Raw genomic sequence first — 27,125 nt, forward strand, 5'->3', positions numbered from 1 at the left:
TCTTTCTGTGCACTCGAGCAGAGTTTCTTAAACTATGGTATGGATCACAACTGTCTGTGATGGGTCAACACATGATTGTGTAGTAAAATTATGATAGTTCATCCAAGTATGAATTCCGCGCCAAATGATATATTTGCCACTGTTTATTATTCTTTTCATTGCAGCAGTATGTGAAGCGACACCATTTATGCATCAAGAAGAACTTTAGTTTCTGTGGCACAAAAATACGGTATAACCAGTTTTCCTCAACACCTATCTCTCAACCTATTAAATATTCAGTCTGGGAAGACTTGAGAGGAAAGACATGTATGAGAAACAGAGAGGAGGAACTGATAGATGAGCTTGTGAGATGAAGAGACAGTAGTGCTAGATTGACAAAGTAGCATTGTGTACCTTTTTGGTACTGGTACTTGGGTCCAAAAGCTGGTATCGATACCAAAGTCAAAATTTTAGTGCCAATCCAACATTAACACTCAATGCAGTATAACCATGTACAGTGGTGTGAAAAACTATTTGCCCCCTTCCTGATTTCTTATTCTTTTGCATGTTTGTCACACAAAATGTTTCTGATCATCAAACACATTTAACCATTAGTCAAATATAACACAAGTAAACACAAAATGCAGTTTTTAAATGATGGTTTTTATTATTTAGGGAGAAAAAAAATCCAAACCTACATGGCCCTGTGTGAAAAAGTAATTGCCCCCTTGTTAAAAAATAACCTAACTGTGGTGTATCACACCTGAGTTCAATTTCCGTAGCCACCCCCAGGCCTGATTACTGCCACACCTGTTTCAATCAAAAAATCACTTAAATAGGAGCTGCCTGACACAGAGAAGTAGACCAAAAGCACCTCAAAAGCTAGACATCATGCCAAGATCCAAAGAAATTCAGGAACAAATGAGAACAGAAGTAATTGAGATCTATCAGTCTGGTAAAGGTTATAAAGCCATTTCTAAAGCTTTGGGACTCCAGCGAACCACAGTGAGAGCCATTATCCACAAATGGCAAAAACATGGAACAGTGGTGAACTTTCCCAGGAGTGGCCGGCCGACCAAAATTACCCCAAGAGCGCAGAGACGACTCATCCGAGAGGTCACAAAAGACCCCAGGACAACGTCTAAAGAACTGCAGGCCTCACTTGCCTCAATTAAGGTTAGTGTTCACGACTCCACCATAAGAAAGAGACTGGGCAAAAACGGCCTGCATGGCAGATTTCCAAGACGCAAACCACTGTTAAGCAAAAAGAACATTAGGGCTCGTCTCAATTTTGCTAAGAAACATCTCAATGATTGCCAAGACTTTTGGGAAAATACCTTGTGGACTGATGAGACAAAAGTTGAACTTTTTGGAAGGCAAATGTCCCGTTACATCTGGCGTAAAAGGAACACAGCATTTCAGAAAAAGAACATCATACCAACAGTAAAATATGGTGGTGGTAGTGTGATGGTCTGGGGTTGTTTTGCTGCTTCAGGACCTGGAAGGCTTGCTGTGATAGATGGAACCATGAATTCTACTGTCTACCAAAAAATCCTGAAGGAGAATGTCCGGCCATCTGTTCGTCAACTCAAGCTGAAGCGATCTTGGGTGCTGCAACAGGACAATGACCCAAAACACACCAGCAAATCCACCTCTGAATGGCTGAAGAAAAACAAAATGAAGACTTTGGAGTGGCCTAGTCAAAGTCCTGACCTGAATCCAATTGAGATGCTATGGCATGACCTTAAAAAGGCGGTTCATGCTAGAAAACCCTCAAATAAAGCTGAATTACAACAATTTTGCAAAGATGAGTGGGCCAAAATTCCTCCAGAGCGCTGTAAAAGACTCATTGCAAGTTATCGCAAACGCTTGATTGCAGTTATTGCTGCTAAGGGTGGCCCAACCAGTTATTAGGTTCAGGGGGCAATTACTTTTTCACACAGGGCCATGTAGGTTTGGATTTTTTTTTCTCCCTAAATAATAAAAACCACCATTTACAAACTGCATTTTGTGTTTACTTGTGTTATATTTGACTAATGGTTAAATGTGTTTGATGATCAGAAACATTTTGTGTGACAAACATGCAAAAGAATAAGAAATCAGGAAGGGGGCAAATAGTTTTTCACACCACTGTATAAGCAGTATAACCAAAAATTAATATGAAATTGTTAAATGCTTCATTACTTAAAAAATAAAATGTTTAATAATGTTTAGATTAATAATGGAAGATTGGATAATAACTGTTAAGATTTAATGCCCTATAACTTCAAAATTATCGGTTTGCAAATGTCAGAACTACATTACACTGAAGAGATTGTTCATATCAGACTGAAGCTACATTAAGTAAAATATAGGAACACTAGAACAGTTTTGACAAGAGCAAGCCACTCAGTTCAATGCAGCGCACCAGACCCTTTCATTTCTTAGGGATTGACATGTAATAGATACCAAACTACTTGTCAACCACATTCACTTATTCTGTTTATCTGTGGTTCTGTGTGTGAAGAAAAACTGTCCAACATCTGATTTTTTTGCTGCAAGACATTAGCATGGAAATCGTGAACATGCTCTTTACACAGTCAAATATTACTTAAACATTTCTACGTTCATTTATACATTTTTTTTTCTTTAGGTTTTACTTTGTGATCAAAATGCTGGTGCAGTAGGTTATGGGTTCCTCCTGGTGCACTACAATGCTCAGCCTCATGTGGCCAAAGTGTGTAGGCAGTTTCTGGATGAATTTCCCTAGACCTGAATCCAATTGAGAACCTCTGGGATGTTATGTATCGGTGCATCCGACACTGCCAAGGGGTGCCACTGACTGCCCAGGAGCTCACTGATGACCTGATCCAGGTCTGGGAGTAGATCCCCCTGGACACAGTCTGCCGTCTAATCGGGACCATGTCCAGATGCAGGGTTTGAATTTTAACATGTGGCAGCAATAGATTTCAGCATAGGATCTGTAAAGAACATATCGCCATGAACTACCTGATTTGTCTTTGCATTTGCACATTCTAAACGTATTCACTGACATTTCCATCCATCCATTGTCCAACCCGCTAAATCCGAACACAGGGTCACGGGGATCTGCTGGAGCCAATCCCAGCCAACACAGGGCACAAGGCAGGAACCAATCCCGGGCAGGGTGCCAACCCACCACAGGACACACACCCACACACCAAGCACACACTAGGGCCAATTTAGAATCGCCAATCCACCTAACCAGCATGTCTTTGGACTGTGGGAGGAAACCGGAGTGCCCGGAGGAGACCCACGCAGACACGGGGAGAACATGCAAACTCCACGCAGGGAGGACCCGGGAAGCGAACCCAGGTCTCCCAACTGCGAGGCAGCAGCGCTACCCACTGTGCCACCATGCCGCCCTTCACTGACATTTTCTGTTCATTAATTAAAAACTACTGCTTAAAATCTATACTATAGAAAATGTTCAAACATTGTTATATATGTACTGTTAAATTAATGAATTTAAAGATAAATCAGAATATTCCCATTTAAACAAACTCTTTAAAGCTGTTTTTGTAACAGTGTGGTTTTAAAGTCTGGTTTGTTAGTGAACCAATCAGTTAGGTTTGTAATTTTTGCTGTTGTAAGATTTGTATCTTTAGCTTGTTAAAAATATTACTAAAGAATAATATTTAATAGATTGGTAAAATTAATTAGAATTCTAAATGTCAAAAACTCATTGTTCTTTAATTTTCCAATTCTATCCTTCCTGTTTTTCATTGTTCCAACTGAAAAGCTTCTTGTGTCAGTTTAAAAATCCTTAATTTCAGTATTCATGTTATTTAGCCTTTGTTTTGCTGTTCTCAAGGTTTTTTTTTACATGAGTGATCAGAATTGTTATTGCTTATGATCTTGTACTTAATAAATTTACAACAGTGAGACAGCATCACATTCTTCAGTATACCATTCAACATAACATGTGTGATTTTACCTATTGGTTATGATAATGAAAGGTAATTTGCCTTCAAAAGCCAAACAAATGACACACATTCAGTGTTTGCAGGTTCATATTTAGCAGTGAAGTACTGTATGTTGTTTTGCTTGCCCTACTAACTGCGTGTTTCAGGGATTTTTGCCTTTCTTTTAACACAGTATGTTTTGCATTAATAGGAAGATGTGCCTTGTCCTTTGAAGCATTGAAACACAAATAAATTTTGTCTTGGTATTATCACATGGAGCAGCTCATGTCATTGCCAGTGTAGACAACTGCTGTATGCACTGGCAGTCCTCCCCACCCCTCAGTCCTATATGCATAACTGTGGTCTCTGATCTTTTTAAAAATGGACAGAACCTTCGATTGGTGGACATCTGTAAAAGTGCTTATTACAATCAGAGAATAAATGCAAGCCTCCATTCATGTATTGGTACTGTGTAGTACACTATTAAAAATTGTTATCTTATCTTTTCATCTCCTCTTACAAATGTGTAACAATACAAGTTAATGATTGCACCTAATTTGATTAGTAAAGTTATTTCGCTCTCAAAGCAGGCACATATCTATTTCTGAATTAATTCCATAGTTGGATAAAAGTAGCAATAAATCTATTGGGTGTATTTTGCTTTTTTATTTATTTTTTTAAAATAACATACAATTCCTGCACTTGCACGCTGGAATTCTCCTGCATGAGCGCAACAGCATTTCCAAATGCTGTTTTTTTGACCTGTTGTTTTTCTCTGCAATATGTATTGATGTGGGGCTGTAGCGTCACTGTTGTGAAACATTATTAGATGTACTTTTTACTCACGTTTTTGTCATGTATTATTGTGCCTTCCAAAATAATTTGTCTACTTGTAGTTACACTTGAGTACAGTACTGAACTTCTCAGTACTACTGATACTCAAAAAAATGCTGGTACTGTTACACTTTCAGAACTCTGGTAGTGAATTAATACCAAAATATCTTTTTTTGTGGCATTGCTAGTCATGCCCTAATGATGACTTTAACAACTCAATAAGGTACTGTATTGCTATCAAAAACTCCAGGAAATTTAAGCATTAGGTCAATATACTATACCTTACCTTATATATGGTTTATTTTACTTTTAATTTTTTGTGTTTTGTAATTTAAACTATATTAATATTGCTTTGTCATTTTATTAATACATTTTAAATGTTCATTTGTAAAATATATAATAATGCATTTTACATTTTTGCCAGTATTTCCATAATTGGCATTTTTAAGTGCAAGTTCCATTTTGGTTAATTCCATTTCCAATCATCACACTCTTGGACCTCATCTTTGCAGATTTTAGTGAAACTTGGCATGCTGATTTGGTCATATGAGTAACCCATGCAACTGAAATTGCACCTGTCTTGGATTGATATTAAGGGAGATTTATGCTAGCAAAGTTGGAATGCTTTTTATATTGTTTTAAAGCTCTTTTCCAGTTCTGTACTTTGCATAAATACGGTGCCATCACCAAAACGAAAAATTACCATGTTATGAATGATTATAATAAAAATTGAATAATGAAAATTTTTAAAGTTGAACATTTTTTTTTATCTTATGTCATGAGCATCTCCAGAAAATTTGGTCTTTTGGTTTTTGAGTCATTTCTGAGCTATCTATTACTTAAAGGTGGCACCACATGGATTCATGTCACTAATGGGCCTTTTACATAGCAGCCATATTCACTTGAAATAGTGTTGCAAGCACAAGTGTAAGTAATGACATTAATGTTCCAATTATACTACATTGAAATTAAACTGCTTCATTAATGCCATTAGAGACACCTGTGCTTGCCATACTATTTCATGTCGGCATGGCTGCTGTGTAAAGGGCCCATTCCAGTGTGGCTAATAAATGCCAGTGCTCCACCCTGTATTAATGAGAGGGGAGTGAGGTGTGCAGATTGGTCAGGTGTAATCATTCAATAGCAGATGTTGTCAAATAATGCTTTGATCTCCACCAGATGTCTTTGCTGCAGCAGCATACATTTTCAAAAATTCTTTGGTAGAGAATTTGTTTAGACTCGATCAGAAATATTGTGATCATTTCATATATCAAGAAGATAACCCATGCTTTAAGACATGTGCCTGAGTCAGCAATACAGGATCACCCAAGTCTCAATTTAAGGTCAGGTCAGTATATCTGCAGAGATTGCTGTGTGAGACTTTACCCTAATACAGGGGTGGGCAAAGTCATTCCTGGAGGGCCGCAGTGGCTGCAGGTTTTTGTCCCAACCCAATTGCTTAATAAGAAGCACGTATTGCTCTAGAAACACTTCTGCTTCATTTTAGTTATCTCCCTCGTTAAGATTTTGAACCTTATTGCTTATTTAAGTCTTAAACAGCTGCATTCTCGGTTTTTAATTGCTCCTTATTAGCAATAAGATGCAAATGACAAAAGAAACCAGCAGTTATCTATTTTGCTTCTTACCCTTTACACCTGTGTGTATTTATCATGCACTATTTGGTTTAATTAAATACTTGGAAGGAAAGAGAATAGAAAAAAGTGAAGGATTGAGAATTACCCAACCGTTTTACACTTCAAAGTATTTGGATGATATCCTTAGAATGGAAAAAAAATCTAGGATATGAGAATGACTTGACATAGCAGAATTAAAGCACTAACAAGCCATGAAATGTAATTATTGGCAAGGATTGTTTTCTAATTAAGCAACTGGGTTGGAACAAAAACCCGCGGCCCTCCAGGAATGACTTTGCCCACCCCTGCCCTAATACAAACAGATCTGTCAGTCTGACTCTTTCAGGAGTGACATAGCAGACTCTCCCGATCCTGAACCTATGTCTGGTCCCTCGAAATCTAGAGATGAAAGTTACATCCTCATGGACCATCTCCGTCCTACTCATTCCGATACTGTCCTGTTACACTTGTCATGTATCATCAGGTTGTGCTTTTAGTAGTTGAACCCTGTAATGGCAACAGGACGGATATACACAATTGCTGGATCAAAGGCTCTGATGGAGTATAAACTGAGAGTGTAGCCATTGTTTATTTTCTTTCACCTTATGTTCCTACCTTACCATTTAAACAGTACAGCTTGTACGTAACTTATTCATGATTCCACCAAAGTCTTTCCTCACTCTAGTCTAAGAATCCATCTAGTTTCATTCAGTTTAGTTCTTGTGTTTATCAGGTTCATGGGGAAAGGCTTGATCTATATTTTTTGAAAACATACAATGAAAGAATGCATGATCGCAAATATGACTTACTTAATTTAAGACCCTTTTTAGTAGGCCAGTGTCTCTCAAGAAGTCAAAAGTGTAAACAGAAGAGAAAAACAAACTACTGATTTTACCATTAATTCTATTTTGTTTTAGTTGCTTTGGCATTATTATCTTTTTTTTATTAATTTTTAGCTCTTAATTTTTATTTTCATTTCAGTTAAAATTATATTTTCATTGCCATGGCTTTAGTCTTGGTTTTCATGAATCCTAATAACTGCTATTCGACAGCATTATGAGGAATTGAGGTTTTGATGCACACTTCAGGTAAGTAATGATATCTGAGCAATGACTCAAAGACCAACATTTCTGGAGATGTTCATTTCATTATAAGCTAGCTTTAGTAAATTGACCAATTTTAAAATATATATTTTTTTGCTATTCAATTTTGTATATTATAACTCATAACATGGTAAGTTTTCATTTTGGGGATAGCATAGTTTTTACGCAAAAGATCGAGATGGATAAGAGCTCTAAAACAATATGGGAACCATTTCTGTGCAACTTATATTTAGGGTGATATAGCCAGTCAAAGTCATATTCCAAAAATTAAAATTAGTTCAAACTTTGTTAGCCTAAATCTCCCTTTATATTGATCAAAGACATGTGCAATTTCAGTTCCATGGGTAACTCATATAAACAAATCAGCATGCCGAGTTTCGTTAAAATCTCTGACAGTAACATCCAAAAGTGTGATGGTTTGACTTACTCATTTGAATACAAAATCCATTTATGTTCATTGGCAGAAACAGAAAATGTGCATAACCTGAGGGCTGTCAAATGTTAAAGCTGTAGTTCCTATTTTGCTACCTATGATGCTTGTACAAAATAAAGAAGATTTATAGAACTGATAGACAGATGAAACAATAGCTAAATGTGGCATCCCTTATTTAATCTCTTCAGGTGGCTTCAGTTATAAATGCAAGACTTAAAGTCATATACAGTATTTGTTAAATGGTCTGTTGTTTGTAGTAAGTGCTGTCCAAGTTATAGTAACTTTGATTTTTCTCATGAATGTAATGTACTATTTTAAGTAGAAAATGTAATCATTTTTTTAAATATTGATGTCTTTTAAGCAGCGTGGAAGTGAATCTGAAGAAAGTACAGCTGAGACTTCCTCACCTGTGGTTAGTAACCCAGAACAATACATCAAACACCCTCTACAAAACAGGCAAGTTTTAAAAAGAACTTGATCTATGGTCCAGTTTTAGAATTATTGATTATCTGCATACAGTATGTATGAATTTCATTATTGTGTGAAAAAGTATTGTCTAGGTTTTGTTGTTTAACTGGTTAACTTTTCTTTCTTAATAAAAATAAACTTCTTGAACATTGAGGCATAACCTGTGCTATGTACACATACTGTATACAGTAATTATACAAAATTATCAGATCAAATGTTACATAGGCATTTAGTTGAAAAACAAACACAGTCATGATCAGATTATTTAATTAATATGCATACAGTTATGTGTCTTTTCTGTAAAGTCTTACTTGTGTAGTGTGAGAATTGCTTTTTTCAAAACAACAATGTATTGCCATGATTGGCATAGCAGCATAAAAAGGCAACATTAAAGAACTTTGGGTAATATGCAATGGTCAAAGTTCAGGAAGACAAACAAAAATACCTACACCTAACACATTTAACAAAAATTGTTTCTAAAAGTAACAGGTAAAGTCCTGTTACCCTGAATAGAAAGAGCACTAGCACTGCAAATGTTTGAATACAATCCAAAGCCTTAAAAGCTGGCAGTATAGTGCTGCCATCTTAAAGTACTTTCCAGGTAATGTAATGATGCTGCACCTCCTGGTGTTACATGATAGCACAGACAAACATTGCTCCAGCCACAGAAAATACGAAAATAAATATCGCTGTAAAAATAACTACAAAAAACATGAAAATAACAAAATAGGTGAAAAATGGTACAAAGATGATAGTTAACAATAAATAAAACCTCAGAGTTATTACTACTAGTTTTTACATTTTCTGATTGCTAATTTGAACAATTATGCATTTCTAAATACTGTTTGTACACTAGTGTACAGAAAACACTAAATCAGTGACATTTTTTACAATGATGGTACGTGTGGTTTTGTGTGAGATGTTTCACTGTGCATAAATGAATTAAAAAGTGCTCAAGAGAGTATATGCATTATTATATATATTCATGTATAACAAATGTTTGTGCCACGTTCAAAAGTTTAAGAAAATTCTTCTGCTTGCTTGACTTAGATTGTGAACTATTTTCTCTCAGTTTAGTTTTAAGCTTTTTTTATTTTATTATAATCTGTCCTTCATGGAGTAACTAAGTTAACTGATTATGGGACATGATAATTATTGCATTAATGTAGTGACCTAGTAGTGGGATATTATTTATACATGTGTTCCAACAACCCATACACACATTGTTAAATCCACCTTATCTAACTAAAGGCTTTGCAGGGCCTGAGTCTTCCCAACAACACCAGATAGTTGGATGTCAGTCTATCGTAGGGTATGTACACCTCCATTAACTTGGAGATGTGAAAGGAGAACATGCAGGCAACACACAATCAATGACCAGGCATGTTGTTTAAGTCCAGTATGTTGGATCCATGAGGTAGCCACACAATACCTTTTGTGTGTGTGTGTGTATTGAATTTTTCTTTTACAGAGTGATGATTCTCTTTATTGGACTATCAACAGCTTTCAGACATTCTCACACCTTGCCATTAAAGTTTTTAACAATTATAACATTTATTATTCACCTGGGGCCGTTTTCTGCATGTGCAAAAGGGTGAAATTTATTTTGGTGCAAAGTGTGTAAGGGGGTGCATATATGGAGCATGCACTTGCATGCATTTTGGGGGTGATTTTTGACTGATAAAACTCATTGGTCCGGGTGTGTTTTCACTAGCTAGATTCAAGAAGGATCCTGGTGTGGATCAGCTTATGGAGTTGGGAAAAGGGAGCACAGATGTTTTAACCTCTGACTTGAAATTAGCTGTGTGAGGCAGAACAAGTAGACGTCAATGTGTGGGCCATCAGCACACACAGCGCATGGAACCAGATGGTGGAGTTGGTGCTGAATGGTTCAGATAATCAAAGTTCTACAATATATTTCTCTGGTAGAATTGTCATATTAGCCAGAAAATAAGGTATGAATATTAACTTTAAAAATAAGTAAATATTCAGATATATTTGAACTTAATGATTCTGGGTGTTACATGTACATTTGTATATGTTTTTCTCTATATTTTTATGGTAATGCCTGCTGTGGCAACACCAACAGCAAAAAAAGAATCCTTCTGGTACTCAGGCAACTGTTTATTAAAAATAAAAGTCATGAAAATCCTGAGCAGCTGCACCATATAAAAGATTAGATAAACTTTATTAAACCCATGGGTAAATTTAGAAGGGAATGATCTCCAGTACCATATTGTTTTCTAGTAGTGACCAGTAGATGAGCAGGTCTTGCACCTCTCAACCTGTTGGGCACAAGAGCACTGTCCCTCACTCCTGTCACTCAACTGTCCTGTATCCTCACGAAAAGTGCTTTCCCTGGGCTCAACCCCAGTCCCGCTTACTATTCCTCACAGCTATCCTTGCAGCAGCTACACACGTCACAATATGTTTGCAGCTCAGGACTCCAGCAGAGCGCTACAAATGGGACCCACGCAATGTTGTCCTAAGTGCTTCATGCTTTGCAGAAGCTCCGCAAATTAAAAAAAAAGAAAATAATAATAATGTGGCAAAGTCTGGTACTTGTGCTTATGGCTTGTAAGATTTTAAGCTCCTTTTCATGGCTGCTTTTATGGCTTGCTGTGCTGACAAGGATAGAGAGGAATATGAGTCAGTCGGTAAGAATTGTGCCAGGGTGAGAATAGTGAGCAAAGTATGCAGGTACCATTTTTATATTGCGTCATTCAGAATAAAATGCCAGTTGTGTGGATTCACACAAAAAGAAAGTGGGATTGTCACTGTTTTATGTCAGGGTCCACACAATCTGTTTACTATTTTTCTCCTTTGCAGATGCAGTAATATTTTAATAATAGAGGCCTAATTTTTTTTTAATTGCATCTCATTGTTTTAGCCATTATGTGTCATATCAGCAGCCACATAAGATATAAACTAATTGTGGGACACCACACCAGAAAAGCATCTAGAAAAACTGCTCCAGTTACACCTGTAGATCAAAGTTCATGGCAGTGAGACAGAAAAAAAAGTGTGAAATGTTTCCTGCTGTAAGTTTTACTAATGAAGATTACAAAAAGATTCAAATATTGCAAAAAGGCTGATCATGGATTTGAAGTCCAAAAATAAATCGGTAAAATACTGCAGCTTTGCATAATGTGCCTGGAGTATCTCATTGCCTAAATTAGTGTAGGTAAAAAAAAAAAAAAAACATTCTTTTACATTCAGCTTTTGCCTTTGAATGAGACTTTTTCAAATGAATCTGAATTATACTTGAACAGGAATGTTCGATCAGACAACTTCAGTGCATGCGTGTGTGTTTTGTTTTCAAGTTAATAAATAAATGAGTAATTTGGTGTTTTTGTCTTTTCTAAATGACCACCATATTAACCATAAATATTGAGTTTGTTAACCATGTTTCAGTAATATATAATTGCATGTGTATGATAGACTTCTGCTAACTGTATTGTATAGATTTTAAACATTAAGAAAATGGTGATGTGCACTAATTATTTCTGTGAAATGTTCCACGTATTATCAGTGTCACTTCTGACAGTTTTTTTTTCTCCCTTTTACTTAAAGTTGTATCCATTAAATTGTTTTTCCAATCATATCTTTTATATGACAGAAAAAAATGCTAGAATTTGTTAAAGAAAACGAGGAGGATGAAAAAAAAGTTGCTAACATTTTATAACCTACTTGCAGATGGGCACTTTGGTACTTTAAAAATGATAAAAGCAAAAGCTGGACTGAAAATCTGCGACTTATTGCCAAATTTGACACTGTTGAAGACTTTTGGGCGTAAGTGTGTGTTTTTTTTTATATTTTTATATGTGTGTGTGTGTGTTTCTACTATAAACCACAGATTGTTTTTGACACTCCTTTTGTTCATAATTTTATACATTAGTTGCACTGTGTTGCTCAAGTCAACAGTAACATTTTCAACATATTATGCTATAGAGGCATTGCCAACAGCCTGGATTTTGTTTTTTTAGTTTTATATTTTTGAATTTTATGTTGGGTAACAATGTTAACTTAGAAATTTCACAAATTTTACTTAGATTTCAGATATTTAACAAATGTCTTTATTTTACTTATTTTTTTTTTCAAATTGGTTTTCTTATAGTTATTTTCTATCTGCTAATAAATGCTAGTAACAGTTCTGTTTAGCAGATAATAGTTTCTTATTGTGCCACCACTACCTGCTGCATATGTACAATAAAGAGATCCCTGTCTTCATTGACAAAATCAGACATGAAAAACAACAATCCATTTTGTTTTGTTATGAGTAAATGAAACAAGTGCTTTTTTAAATTTGTGCCACCTCTATGCTGAGAAGTAATGGTCTAGCAGCCTCTTCCTGGACTGGTGATGCTTTTCAGTTGCCATAGCTTTCTGCTAAACATTCAGAATGGAATGAGCACCTTTTTCAAAGAAACACCAAAGCTGATCAGTAACTACGTTAGTAAGAGCTGTAGGGCTAGGATAAGAAGGAAATTGTGTTGCAGCTTCCAAATACAACATGCAAAAAGCAGCAATCCTGTACTCAGCCAGGAGGTTCACTGACATCTACACTAGGTTCTAAAGGGCATGATTGAAAGTGCTGCACGTCAAAATATGTAGTCTCAAAATATTAATATGTTTCCATACTGGCAAGAATTTGAGCTGATGTCGACTGTAGTCGTTTTTGGCACAACATGCACCAGCTTTTGAGCCCTTTCCATTTGTAGCATTTTGATATGGAAAGTTTTCACAGCAATAAAAAATCTCTGAGAATGATTGTAATATATGTGCGATTCTAATGTATGTATGATTATTAGGTGCAAGTTATTGTAAAGTGAAATTTGAACAGAATGAATGCCCCTAAAGTAAATAATTACAGGAACCTACACTAGTAAATGTAGCAGCATTTTTTTTTCTATGCACTAGGGGGCTTCACCCCCTGCTCGCTTCGCTCGCCAATCCCTGTGTTTGGTTAATCGGATATACATATATCCATCCATTTTCCAACCTGCTGAATCTGAACACAGGGTCACGGGGGTATCGGATATACAATTTTACTTTTTTTTTTTCTTTGGAATTGTTTCAATTTCATTATTTGCACTTTTACTTTAAAGCCTTATTAAAAACAATATTTTTTGGAGACACATTGTGACAACGCAACGTATAACTGCCCGTGAGTGAATATTGTTTCTGTTTCTCTAATAAATAATCCGACTTTTTCTAATGTTTGTCCCTGTGATTTATTGATTGTCGTAGCAAAAGCTATTCTCACGGTAAACTGTAAACATTTTAATACGAATGGCATATCACAGTCTCCTTTGGTATGTAATGTTATTTGTGGAATATATACATTGCCTTTCTTTTTGCCTGTTAAAATTTACATTGCTTCTCCGTGATCATCAATATACACCTGACCGAATTGTGTATTCTTTGAAATTTAACTTGTCGTTGCTTTAACTGTTCCGGGACCACAGATTCTCATAGCGTATGGTCCATTATTGTGTAAATCCACGTTTTGTGCATTGGATGATACGAATGCGAAAAGACTTTGTCGTCTACTCTTTGCCTTTTATTTCTAACCTCGATTTGTCCTGCTATTTTTTCAATTACACCTGGTTCTGATGATTAATCACCTTTTGTTTGCGGTAATGCGATCTTTTCTTTGATACTGTAGTGACTGACATGACAAAGTGTCACAAAAGTTTTACTTGAACAATCGCCGACTTCCTAAACCCAAACACAACCTTCTAGCACCCTCTCCAACGCCCGCCCTTACCGCATCAATCAATACCCCACTATCAGTCTTCTGTGCTGTACTCTGCCCTCCCTCAATCGGACCAAACAGTCACTTAAAACCAAAAAGCCCTCAACCTGGCTGGGACGCTACAATACTTTCGAATTTTACTGCGTTCATATTCTGTACCTTTGTCTGCATGTGTATTGCGCCATCGTTTGTTTGAGCCTTTCGAATTCCACTGCTTTCATAATCTCTTATCTGCCTTTTTTTCTCACCAACACCTTTGGGTCTCTATTCTTCATGTTGTCTTTATACGTGCTGAGAGCACATGATCTGTGTGTACTACATGTTTTTACACGACTGAGTGTTTTTTGATGGGTGTGCTCTTATATGATATCTTTTGTTAAGTAGGGCTTGTCTTGCAAGAATCTCATGTTCCACGTCCCTGCGAGACGGCCCTGGGGCAATCTCTTGGCACCAAGTCTCATGTTTACAGTCCCCGCGAGACGCTTCGTGGCAAGTCTCTTTTGTCTTGCAGGTCTTTTAAATGTCTTCTGAGAACTTCCAAGAAGATCACGTATCGTCACCTTGCTTTTGCTTTCCAGGATTTTTTTTATAATAGAGAGATATATACAGTAGATATAAATATGTATGTATATTTATTTTTTTTAATTGAGTGAGGTAAGAAGTCAGTCTTATGATGCAACATGGCTAGTTCAAGGAGCTCTGTTTTCTCTGAGCTGTCACGTCAGAGGTTGTATATGTGAAATTTCCCACAGGGAGGCTTGTATTTCCCGTTTGTCTCCTAGCACACAAACACAGCATTATTATTTCCAAATTAAGTCCAAAACAAAGTGTCTAGAAATGTACTTAAAGATGTCAGTGTTCAATTCAATTTCAGAGCACAGAACGGAATGCCATGAAGTGTAACAAATAAAAATTTGACACTTTTTAAGTATTAACTTTTATCAGCTCTTTAAGCCAAAAAAATTGATTTAGTTTTCAAATTTAATATTGTGTATAATTTTTAATTTGCTATGTATAATTTAGTAGATGTAAATTGAAAATAACCCAGTAATTTTATAAATCAAAAAACACTAATAAAATTCTTTTTATGGAATAACCCCAATTCTAAAAAAGTTGGAACAGTATGGAAAATGCTAATAGACCACTAAGAAATGATTTGTAAATTCTGCTCACCCTGTACTGTATTGTATACACATTTTCTGTTTTACCTTGAGAATTTAGTTGTTTTTTTTTGTTTGTTTTGTTTTTTTTAATATATACTCATGTCAAATCTGGTTAGTGTTTACCACTGAGTAACGTGGCCTTATTTTAATAACACTTGTTAAGCGTTTGGACACTGAAGACACAAGTTGATTGATTAGCTAGCAGAATTTTGTACGCAGTTGTGCAGGGACTTGGTTTCCATATTTTGTGCTTCATAATGTGCCACATATTCTCAAGAAGAACCAGCCCTAGTCTAGTACCCACACTGTCTGCTATTCAAAGGCATTCCCTTGTAATCCAGGTAGATTGTTGTTTGAGGTTTTAGTGCTGGCAAATATAGGGATGTCCCTGGAAAAGATGGCATCTGGATGACTTCAGCATGTAGTGACAAAATTTGTACATATCTTTGTGCATTAAAGGTGCCTTCACAAATGTGTAAGTTACCCATGCTGTAAGCTTCTTTATCTCTGAGAAGATAGTGGCTTTTTTTCCCCAAAAAAATATTAAAAAAAAAAAAAAAGTTGACTAGTCAGACCCCAAAACACAATTCCATCTCATGAGATGTGTGTTGATGTATGGCTACTGATTTGCATAGTAATGCCTTAACTTGCATCTGCGGATGCAGCAGAGAGTGGTGTTGACTGACAAAGATTTACCAAAGTATTCTGAGCCCATGTCATAATACTGTTTACAGAGGCATGATTGTTTTAAGATAGTGATGTCTGAGAGATTGGAGATCACATGTATTCAGAAGTGATTTTCAGCCTTGACCTTTACGTACCATGATTTGACCGGATTCCTTGAATTTTTAATTACGAGCACTTTAGAGGGTGAAATCCCCAAAATCCTACCAACACTTCTTTGCAGAGCATCATTCTGAAACTACTAGATTATTTTCTGATGCATCTGTTGGCAGTTTGACACATCTTGATCTATCCTTACTCTTCAAGGATTGTGTGTTTTTTGGATGTTCCTTATATACTATAGCATGATTGCCTCACCTGTTTCAAATCACCTTGTTATTTCAACTTGTCACATCGTTATTGGCGCTAAACTACCCTGTCCCATCTTTTTTGGATACTGTTACATGCATTAAGTTTGGAATAAAATTGTACCTTCACAACATAATTAGGTAAAACACAAAATATCTTTACCTTATACTGTTTTTATAATACAAGATAAAATTGCAAAGCACTTTTTTTTTTTTATTAGCTTTTTTTTTTTTTTTACTGTCCCAACTTTTTTAGAATTGGGGCTGTACATAAGTAAAATGCACATTGCACACAGTGTTGTTTTTTGCTGCCAGTTCTTACATCTTTCCAGTGTTTCTCATGTAAGATAATGCACAGATCCATTTTATTCCATCCAGAAGATGCATTTATTAGAATATTTCTCACAGTGGCATGAATCCAAATTCCTAATTTACACTAGGTGCATCTTGTTTAGTACCAGCCTGAATTCTTCAAAGCATCAATTCCACTAGGTACTGGAAACAGTCTTTAGTTATTTCTGCCTAAGCTGGCTTGAGAGAATCACTCAGTTTCTGCCTATTTCCCAGTAACACATTCTTGCTACACACCTCCTTTTAAATCTTATCTCAACGATGGTCTGTTGGATTTTGGTCTGGTTTCTGTGTGGGAGATTGAAGTAAAGAAAATTAGTGTAATTTTTGTTGAATCAGGTTGATCCATATTCTAAAGAGTACACCCTAGCCATTACAAGATGCATAATACAAGATGAAATAATTTTTTGACATGCTATGACTTTCAAATGGTATATTAAAAGGCATTATGTGTGGCAAGACACATTCCCCAAACCATTATACTGCCAACACCAGCCTATACCATTGGACCAAGAGAGAGAGCTTAACTTCAATAAAGTCTGTATTTCTGAAAAGCTTGTAAACAACGCTTATATGTTCAGTACTCTTATGAAGCAATAAAGCCAGAATGATTTGAAGAAATTCTGTCTGTAAAACCAGATATTAATGATTTCTGATTGTGTTAATTCCTTGACTTAGAATTAAAAAGGCAGTGGCACTAATAAGACATGTAACTCTTAACAGAGAGCAAAGGGATTGAGGTGAGGAAGCCCAATCATTAGAACATCAGTAATTGCAATTTTTATGTAACGTATGTATTGTTTTGATAACTTTTTCCTATTTATCCACTTTTATTTGTCGCAAATCTACAAGCTTTGAATCCAGTAATGTATAGAAAAGAGCAAGACGTTGCTGTAACCTGAGAAATTAGTAAACATACCCAAAAACAAAATAATAGATGTAACTGCCAGTATGAGTTCAGGTCAGTTTAGACACACATATGGTAACTTGCTTGCACACACTTAAGCAGAAAAATATGTTTGTATTTTACCTAGGTAAATGTTTCTTTTATAATTATGACAAAGTTAAATTATTAGAGTACTAAAGTCTGATAAGAATTTTGTTAACCTTTTTGATTTTTTTTTTCTTCCCACTAGATTATATAATCATATACAGCAACCTAGTAAACTTGGATTTGGATGTGACTACTGTTTGTTTAAGGTAAAGTACAATACAGTTATATGTGAGTGACAGTTATACATTTGATAGTTAAAATAAGAATTGAATGAAAACAGTTTAGAGTACATTTTTTATACAGCACTTTTCAGATAACACCATCACTAATTTTTTTAAGGAAGAATAAAAGCACGAAATTAAAAAAAAAACAAACATTCAGATATGCTTGAAGCTAAACTCTTAAAACTGCCATTATTCTGAAAACTCATTACAAAAGCAGTTCTTAAGCATGTTGGAAATTAAGCTTTTATCTCCTAAAACAGTAAATAAAAACGTAACAATTTCCACTAATTATAAAGAAAGTATCTTAGGTACAAAATTTAACAAATGTAGGTTATAATGCTCATCCTGGTCCTTGTGAAGTAATACAAGTGAAGTGTATATCAAATAAAATTTTATTTGTCAGATACAAAATATAAAAACAATGCAATATGTAGTGAAATGTTTAGTTCCTTAACTCCAATGGCTGGGGCAGTAACAATTGATTGAAAAATCATTAATTGAATTATAAGTATGTGATACATAACAAATAATAACTTAATATTAGAGAGTTTACAGTAGGGCATTATGTAATTCTAGGCACTGTCCTTATTCAGCATGTTGGATGGACTGTGTGGGAACTCCTCTTCAGTACTGGACTTTAGGCAGCCGGAGCATTAATCTGACTGCAGCACAGAATATAATCTGTTGTTGGGATGGTGGTGTTGCTGATAATTTTCATTTGTACATCATTTGATATACAGTGTGTGCGTGTATATAATATTTATATATATAAATAAAAAATACACACATATATACATTAAACACACATATATACATTAAATTGTGTAGCCATTAAAATAAAAAATTTGGCCACTTTACTCACGCCTAATAGCATTTTTGCCCTTCATTTCCCCAATATTTGCTGTGTGTGATCTCATTAAATTATGAAAAGCATGGAATAATGGAGTCAGAGCCTAGCATCTTTGTGTCCCGGAGTTGTTAGCTGGTGGTGAATCTCAACAGTTACTTTCTTGGACTGAAATTTGTGACTCTGAAGCAGTGCTGTAGTCAAGGTCACTGTTACTGACTTCAGGACAAGTCCAAGACACAACTGGTCAAGACTAAGTGTAAAGTTGGGTAGAGACCAAGTCTAAATGATTGCAAAACCAAGTCAAGATTGAAACAGAAAACATGGAATCCTCTTCAGATACAGACTGTAACTAGAATTCATCAGGTTCCAGCCTAAATTTAAATATCTAATGGAATGATTTGAGAATTAGTTGTACTGTGCCCTTCCAGATTCACTTTAGACAACAGATTAGCACATGTAAAAAGATATCATCAGTTGTTGGGGTGAGGATGTACAAAAAAGGACACCAAAATGTGGTGATGAATCCCAATAAACTCCAATTTATCAAAGTATTTACTGTTTCAAAGAGTTGGCACCTGCTCTATATAGCTCTTGTAAATAATTCAGTTACAACATTATAATATTTTTATGAACTGTTCCCATACAGGTGTATTGCTTGCCTCTTCCCTAAAATGCCAATATTCTTTAGTGCCCTTTTAAAAGTACTACAAACATCAAAGGTTACTTGTGAAATAGAACATTATTTACTGAGAGTTCTATGAACCGTTTAGTCGTTTGATTTTAACTTTCATACTTGGTAGACTTTCTTTTTTTGTCTGGATTTGGAAATAGGTTATGATGAAACAACTTGGTTTTTTTTTTGTTCTTTTAATCTGCAAATCTGGAAACAAATTAACCTCAAATATACATTTTTCAGCTGTTTCATCTTGATATGCACAAGTGCGAAAGTGTTCTCTTTGCAGCTGTCCGGTAATGTATAGGGTGTATCTTGTTGATAGAAGTTACGGATTACTACTTTCTTAAAAAGAACAAAAAGGATTTATGACAAATAATATACACAACAGTGGACAATATACTGAATATGTGGTTAGCCAAACACTTTAGAAATCAATCTAATTTTTTTTTAATTTGTATGTCATAAGCATGACATACAAGTTGTCTGATAACAAAATGCAGTTTCAACCAAACAAAGCCTCACTTCTAGTGGCTACAGTTACTTGAAACAAATGAAGCCATAGCTGCTGTTGTGATGGAGGGGCAGATTAAGTGCTGTGGTTTTAGGGCAGATCAAGAGAGCAGTCTTCTAATGAGCAGAAGTTAGTACAGCTGAAATCTCAACCGTTTCATAAATCAGACCAAGACACTAACAAAAAAAATCAAGGTCAACTGAATTTATTTTTGCGTAATGCTCTTCACTAAGTGGAGGCTTAGAGCACTATGATAAGTTCACAGGTAAAACATAATTGCAAAATGCATACACACAAAAATATAGATTAAATACCGCAACTTCCATGTGATTAACACAAAAAGGGTATCCAAGAAAAATAAAAACTTCAGTCAGCTGCTTCCCTTGAGGAAGTAAACCTCTGGGGGTCCACCGTAATTTCTAATAAAATGTCAAACACAGAGTCAGGCATAACCCAGTTCTTGTGACCTGGACCAGCTAGCTGCCCATCCATTACTGTATATTCTACAGTATTACACAAGTTAGGCCCGGGAGACTAATAAGACAACAAATTCCTTTCATACTTGGATTCTCAGACTCCCAGTAACTCTTCAGTTTTTCCCATGGGTGGGAAAAAAAACTTAACTGTTTTATGAAATTTCATCTTTGGCCAAGAAGCTGAATTTTGGCACATCACTAACTAAAATTTAAAGGAGAAAAGTTTAATATGTTTTCAAACAGAAATATTTCACTAGTATCATAGAAATAGAGAAAAGTGTTGACTCAAGGAATACTGTAACTTCAGAAAATAAAAGAATCTTGAAAATAATTTGATATGTATGAAATAAACCTCTTAAAGGACAGTATATAACAAGTAGGGCTGGCTGATATGGTCGTCTTGATAACAGCAGTAATTTTGACCTGGAATGCAATATTCAGTTTGTTTTGATATGTTCTCAAAATATCTTAAAAGAATAAAGGCAAGCACCATATAGACATGTGTATGCATATTTTCCATATAGAACCTAAACCCTGGTATATTCTCACAATAATATGAAATAATAAAGAAGGAAACTGGTTTATTTTTTGAAAATGTAATAATTTAATGAGTAACTGTGCCTCGAAGAAACATGTTTTTCCATCCAATTGTGTGCATTACATTCAACACCCTGCTGGTATCTTTCTCTGTCAGTCACTATCATTTCAGTAAAAATGGCTTGCTTGCCCTCTGTCTCTGTTTATCTATCTTATTTTTTTTATATAAGTAAAGACAAAGTCATTGATCTGCGGTGGGTTGGCACCCTGCCCAGGATTGGTTCCTGCCTTGTGCCCTGTGTTGGCTGGGATTGGCTCCAGCAGACCCCCGTGACCCTGTGTTCGGATTCAGCGGGTTGGACAATGGATGGATGGATGGATGGATGGAAGTCATTGATTCATTACCACACTAATCACAGATCATATTGCATGTATATATGTGTATTGTACATTTTATGATTTACATAATTTGTAATTATGTATTTGAAGGCTGTCATATTTCAGTGGAAACTGAGGCATTGCAACAACTCAGCAAAACTTTCAGATTCAGTCCCAATAAACAGTGAAGTAACATCCGCAATTAAAATTTGCCATTATAAAATTACACAGATTTTTGCTTCATTGATTGTAATTCAATTCTATTACTAACCTGTGTTCAAAAAAGTAATAAGCTGGAGGAATTCAAATACATAACAACCATTTCAGATTCAAAGATGAAAATGATGTATTCATATATGTGGAATATTCACAACTTTTATTAAGGAAACAATACAAGCTCAATATTAAAATAAAGCTTGTAGTAATACAGTTTACCACATAACTGGTACACAGACATTGAGCTAATCACAAAAAAGATTGTTCAAAAACTACAAAAGCTGCTGTTTTTATTCCCTCTTGCACAGTTTCAGTACAGGGTGCAGACAGTATGACTTGGATGGATGACCTCTTAAGCTACATGGGTGTGCTACTGGGTGTGTGAATTAGTGGCAAGTGTAGTTATTTAACCACTGACAATGTACAGGTATTTTTAGACCACAAGTTACAGTATGTAGGTGGATATGTATTTTGCAGCATGGTAAGTCAAAGTAGCTGGTACTTTTCTACTCATACAGTATGCAGTGGAACAGTGAATATTTTATAGGACCCTGGTTTGCAGGGACCCATTTTACCAGTGATGGGAGGGCAGGTTGCAGGTGCTACGGTGTGTTTTATTCTTAGATGTGAAACTACTCTTCCTCCTCGGAGTCTTGCTCTGTTTTGCAGGTGACAGCGGCAGAGTTGACATAGTAACAGAAAGAGAAGTGGAGATTTTGCAGATTTTATTTTTCATTCAATATTGCATAAAATAAAAAAGTACTGAACTTTGTTATATTGCTGTTTGCATATTGATTTTATTTTTCACTAATGAATCAAAATTTGCAGTATATGAAAATGTAATGAATTGTCTACCCTTAACAATTTAGCATAACTTTGAAGGCTATGTAGTTGAGTGCTGTGGTCACCAATATCATAATCTTTACTTACATCTTAAAGCCTTGTATTGATCATTTTTTGCACAGTAAAACATTTAAGAATGTCTTTAACAACATAAATCTAGAGATGCTACGATCGATTAGCTGGTAATCTAAATTGGCCAGTTTTCACTCCAAATGACTTGAAGTATGATTGATAAATTAGTTGATCTCAAAAAATGTTGTTTTTCAGCATCTACCATTCTAGGATTTATGATAAAGTATTTGTAATGCTAATCGATGCATAGTATTACTGCACTTGAGGAAGTGTACTTGTCATTCTGCTGCTGCAATATTCCCTGTAAAGAGACCAACCAGGCAGACATTAGGAGAGACAACACCAAAATATTGGATTCTAAATTAAAGAAAGTGGAGTGATGATCAAAAAAAAAAAGGAATCTGAGGAGTCACTGGAGAGGAACAGCAAATAAATCCCTTCAAGAGAAATGCACATATTCAGCACAATCACTTTTTTTTTTAAATTAAAACAGACATACCTTGTGTGAGTGTGGACAATGAGCGAGCTTATGATTAGTAGAGCAGCTTAGAATTATTTAGGGGGAAAAAAAACACAAAGAAGAAAGCACACTTGCTGCCTAGTAAACAATAATTTTGTTTATCCATTTTAATTGTAATTTACTTAAGCAAATATATTTCCTTTCCAAACTTCTTACGAACATTTTATTAAATTAGAAAGCCGTTATGTATTATGATCATTAAACATGTTTTATTAAATAAAATCCCCTTAAAATACTTTATCTAATATGTTTTATTGTAAGTGAACAGTAAGCCCACATAATTTCATTTTCTTAATTAAAAATATATAGACAATTTCTGTGGACTGCAGTTTACTTTAACTGTAAATAGTTAACTTCTACACAGCTGATTAGGCAGGAGTTTAGTATATTAAAAAAATAAAGGATGCAGCAATTGGAAGTGGACAATTCTTATAAAATGAAAGTTGGTAATTAGTACATTGGTACTGGCCCAAAAAAAAAAAATCTTGATCAGAGCATTCCCACATACATCGTGACATTCTGTGCTGTGACTGTGCTGAAACTAGTGTATTTTTAGACTAATGCTGTTTTGGTGAAAAAAGATTGCAAAGTCTTTGGAAAATGAAATTAATTAAATATAAGTCAAGAACAGGAGTAAATAAAGTCTATGAAAAATGCAAATCTTTTTACATGCCTGGCAAGTTTAAATTGATGTTTCTGAGTTCAGAATGAGATATGAAATAGATTTCAGATAAAGGCAGGAATGGTGCATTCTGAAACTGACTGACTGGCACAAAAATCAGCAGCTCCAAGTGTCAGAATCAATATTTGCAACAATCAGCTGAGTGAATTAATTTGCATAATGTCCGACAGTTCTAAGCTTGTCTTTTTTGCATTTATTCTCTAGGATGGTATAAAACCAATGTGGGAGGACGACAGAAATAAGCTCGGTGGGAGATGGTTAATAACACTTAGCAAACAACAGAGACATAATGATTTGGATCGGTACTGGATGGAAACGGTAATTTTTTTTTATGTTGTTTCCTTTACATTCATCATGTGTGTAAACATCGTGGGGGGGGGGGGGGGGCAGACTGTGAAAGAAGTAAATCTGATTTAGAGACTGTCTATTTGTATTAATTTCCTAAACCCAGATTAAGCTTAGTTTCTTAAATAACTTTCCTCTTCTTTATCAGCTGCTTTGTTTAATTGGAGAATCATTTGATGAGGCTAGTGAAGATGTTTGTGGAGCTGTCGTCAATGTTAGACCAAAAGGTGACAAAATAGCCATCTGGACAGGAAACTGCCAAAATAAAGAAGCAATTATGACTATAGGGTAAGTGTTGCCTACTGATTAAATGTACATTACGTTTTGTGCTTATTGTATTTTGTTTTAATTCCAATACTTTTTCTGGTGACTTACATACACATTTGTATATCGAGAGACACTTAGTTTCTCGTCAACATGGCAGCAGAATGTCTGAGAAACAGCACATGTAAACATCACAGATCAATGTAAACTTCACACAGAAAATGCCCTAGACAAGATTCAGACGCACTTTGATGTGTGTAGTATTTACCACTAGATGGCAGCATTCATGTGACTTTGAAAACATAAGAAAGCATTTTTGGTCCAATCAAATCCAATTAAGGGGACAAAGCCCAGCCAAGCAGCATCCAGTTGGGAGCTAGACTTGGGTGTGTGGCGCACCATTACAGGGCAGGAATTGCCCATTCACTTCCATGTCTTTCTGGAACGTGGAATGAAAAGTGGAGCTCCTGGAGGGAATCCCATGCAGACACGGGAAAAACGTACTGCTGGGTTGGAGATCTCAACATAGTTTTTAATTTGTGAGGCAGCAGCACTAACCATTGTGACACCAATCTGCTAACTCTGAACACAATTCCTTCCTTATTTCCTTTGCAGAGAAAACCAGGGCGGAAACATTTAAATATGGAAATAAAATAAATGTAACATGACAAATTTTGCTTAACTTTGAAAGAATTAGGTATGTCAGCATTGCCCTTGAGGCTAGTACATTGGACATTAAACTACTAAACTGCCTTATGAGTTATCACTTGGCACAGACTGTGGGAGATGGAGTAACCAAATGTGTGTAAGCAATTCTTTCTAGATCTCATAAATTACATGGAATAAGAGCTTCTGCCAAATATGTAAAAAAAAAATTTAAAAAAAGCAGATTTACTTTTTTTTCTGATGTTGTCTGTTTTTATTTGAGCTTAATATTTCTACTTGCTTTGAGACTGATGCATTATGCAGCCATATTATGTAGCTAATCCACACTATTTACTTTTGTTAGATGTTTTGTGCTGTAGTGATTCCCAGCATAAAACATGTTTTTCATCTTCAGTCAGTTTTGATCTGCTTACATCAAAATATCATAAGCTATAGCTCTTGTGATTAGAGCTGCCATATGCAAAAATTTGATGTGATAAAAGTGAATGAAGATTAAAAGAAAATATACATAATAAATATTAGAATTTATATATAACATTTGTGTGTGCTTATGTTGTAGTTTTTCAATTTGGAGTTTATAGTGTTATTTTTGATAAAGTAATTTTTTCTTTCTTTTTTTTTTTTTTAGACAACTTTACAAAGAACGTTTGAACATGCCCTTAAAAGCTATTCTTGGTTACCAGTCACATGATGATACATCTAGCAAAAGTGGCTCCACAACAAAAAATATGTATACAGTTTGAAGAATACTTTTGTTAGAGTTGCTGTAGGTTTATAAAATTATTCATCTGCAACACATCATTCACACCCTAAAATGTAAACTACTGTTGTGTCCTTTTTTAACATGTTTGTATATGTAAAATACTCCTTCAACTTTACAATAAATTAACTGCAGTATTTTTCAGTACAAAACAATCAATGAAAATTATTAGGTGATTTACTAAAGTGATCATGTAAAACAAATTATGGCTGCCTGCCTGTTTAATATAAGAAGGACACTGTCAAAGACTCTTTTACATTGAAATACAGTACATTAATATGCATCTATACATTTTAATTCAGTGTATTGTTAATCAGAAAACTCTTAAGGAGATTTTAGTACACATTCAAATAAAACCGCCTTTCTCTTAATGTTCTTTTGCTTTGTCTTACAAGATACCTTCTAGACTCTGACATGTCTAGTGTATATCTGAGAGAGTTCTATTTAAATCTGAGCAAATTTGCAAACAGTTTCATATTAACATTTTTATGCCGTATGTATTATATATTGTGTTATGAAAAAAATAAATAGAATTAATAACTTGCTGCAGACAAATGGTAAAAAAAAATAATGATGATATGGTTCCCAAGTATGCGACTGTCTTACAGCTGAATTCAGTGAATGAGTTTTAAAGTTTTCTGCTAAGGTACCCTAAGGTTTTTGACTGAAATAGCATTTTTGCTTGTAGGACTATATAAAAAAAAATCTTTGTTTCCTCTCAAAAGTATTTATGGTTTATAAGCATTGCTGTGGATTTTCTTAAGTTAAAGCATTTAATGAGACCATTATTTCAGGAAATATATAATAAATGATTTATTATAATTACCATCCCCCTTTTTACAATTACAATGATTTTATGGCGTTGCCAGTGTCTTTAGAGAACATTCTCCATTGAGTTGTATTTCTTGCTGGTTGAAACACTACTTAAGAGAGATGCAAAATAAAATGTATTTATTTTGCTCTAATTGTATAATGGTTTTGATTCTGTAATTCCAGGATGTATATTAAATCTTTAAAGTAAAAGTTAAATGCTTTGCAAAAATTCTTACTGAACCCAATCTTTTTTTTTAATGTATGCTTTTGCTTGTCTTTACATTTTGTCTGCTTTTTGTTTTCTTGTATTAGCATATTTTTACTACAACTTAATAAATGTTACACTGCCACACACATATTATTCAGCGTAATGAATCAACATGTGATCTGGAAGTGCATTCTAAAGCAAATTAACCATACATTCCTAAAACTTATTATTGGTTTTGTGTTATGCAATTACCCTTTGTATAATTTTTACATATAATTACTGGATACTTAAAACAATATGTTACGTTTTATATAATAAAAAAAAAAAAAGTTCATTCAGTAGATATTATTGCTGCATATGAAGACATCATTAGAACTTGGGGAATGGGGAATGTAACATGCATCTAAGGTATT

General features: G+C 34.9%; 1 protein-coding gene across 2 annotated transcripts in view; it reads left to right on the top strand.

Annotated features, from left to right (window-relative positions):
• eif4e1c (eukaryotic translation initiation factor 4E family member 1c) overlaps nt 1-26,818 on the top strand; it is a 37,144-nt gene extending 10,326 nt beyond the window's left edge. Inside the window, exons 2-7 of one of the 2 annotated variants that reach the window (XM_028795941.2) lie at nt 8,268-8,362; nt 12,071-12,166; nt 17,814-17,877; nt 23,861-23,974; nt 24,150-24,289; nt 25,560-26,818. In XM_028795941.2, coding sequence (XP_028651774.1) covers nt 8,268-8,362; nt 12,071-12,166; nt 17,814-17,877; nt 23,861-23,974; nt 24,150-24,289; nt 25,560-25,674 — 624 coding nt within the window. In that variant the 3' untranslated portion in view covers nt 25,675-26,818. The remainder of the gene's footprint in view (nt 1-8,267; nt 8,363-12,070; nt 12,167-17,813; nt 17,878-23,860; nt 23,975-24,149; nt 24,290-25,559) is intronic. The other variant, XM_028795942.2, reaches the window with a different exon arrangement.
• Nucleotides 26,819-27,125: the final 307 nt, after the last annotated feature.

The sequence above is a fragment of the Erpetoichthys calabaricus genome, chromosome 2, assembly GCF_900747795.2.
Source record: "Erpetoichthys calabaricus chromosome 2, fErpCal1.3, whole genome shotgun sequence".
Taxonomy (NCBI): Eukaryota; Metazoa; Chordata; class Cladistia; order Polypteriformes; family Polypteridae; genus Erpetoichthys; species Erpetoichthys calabaricus.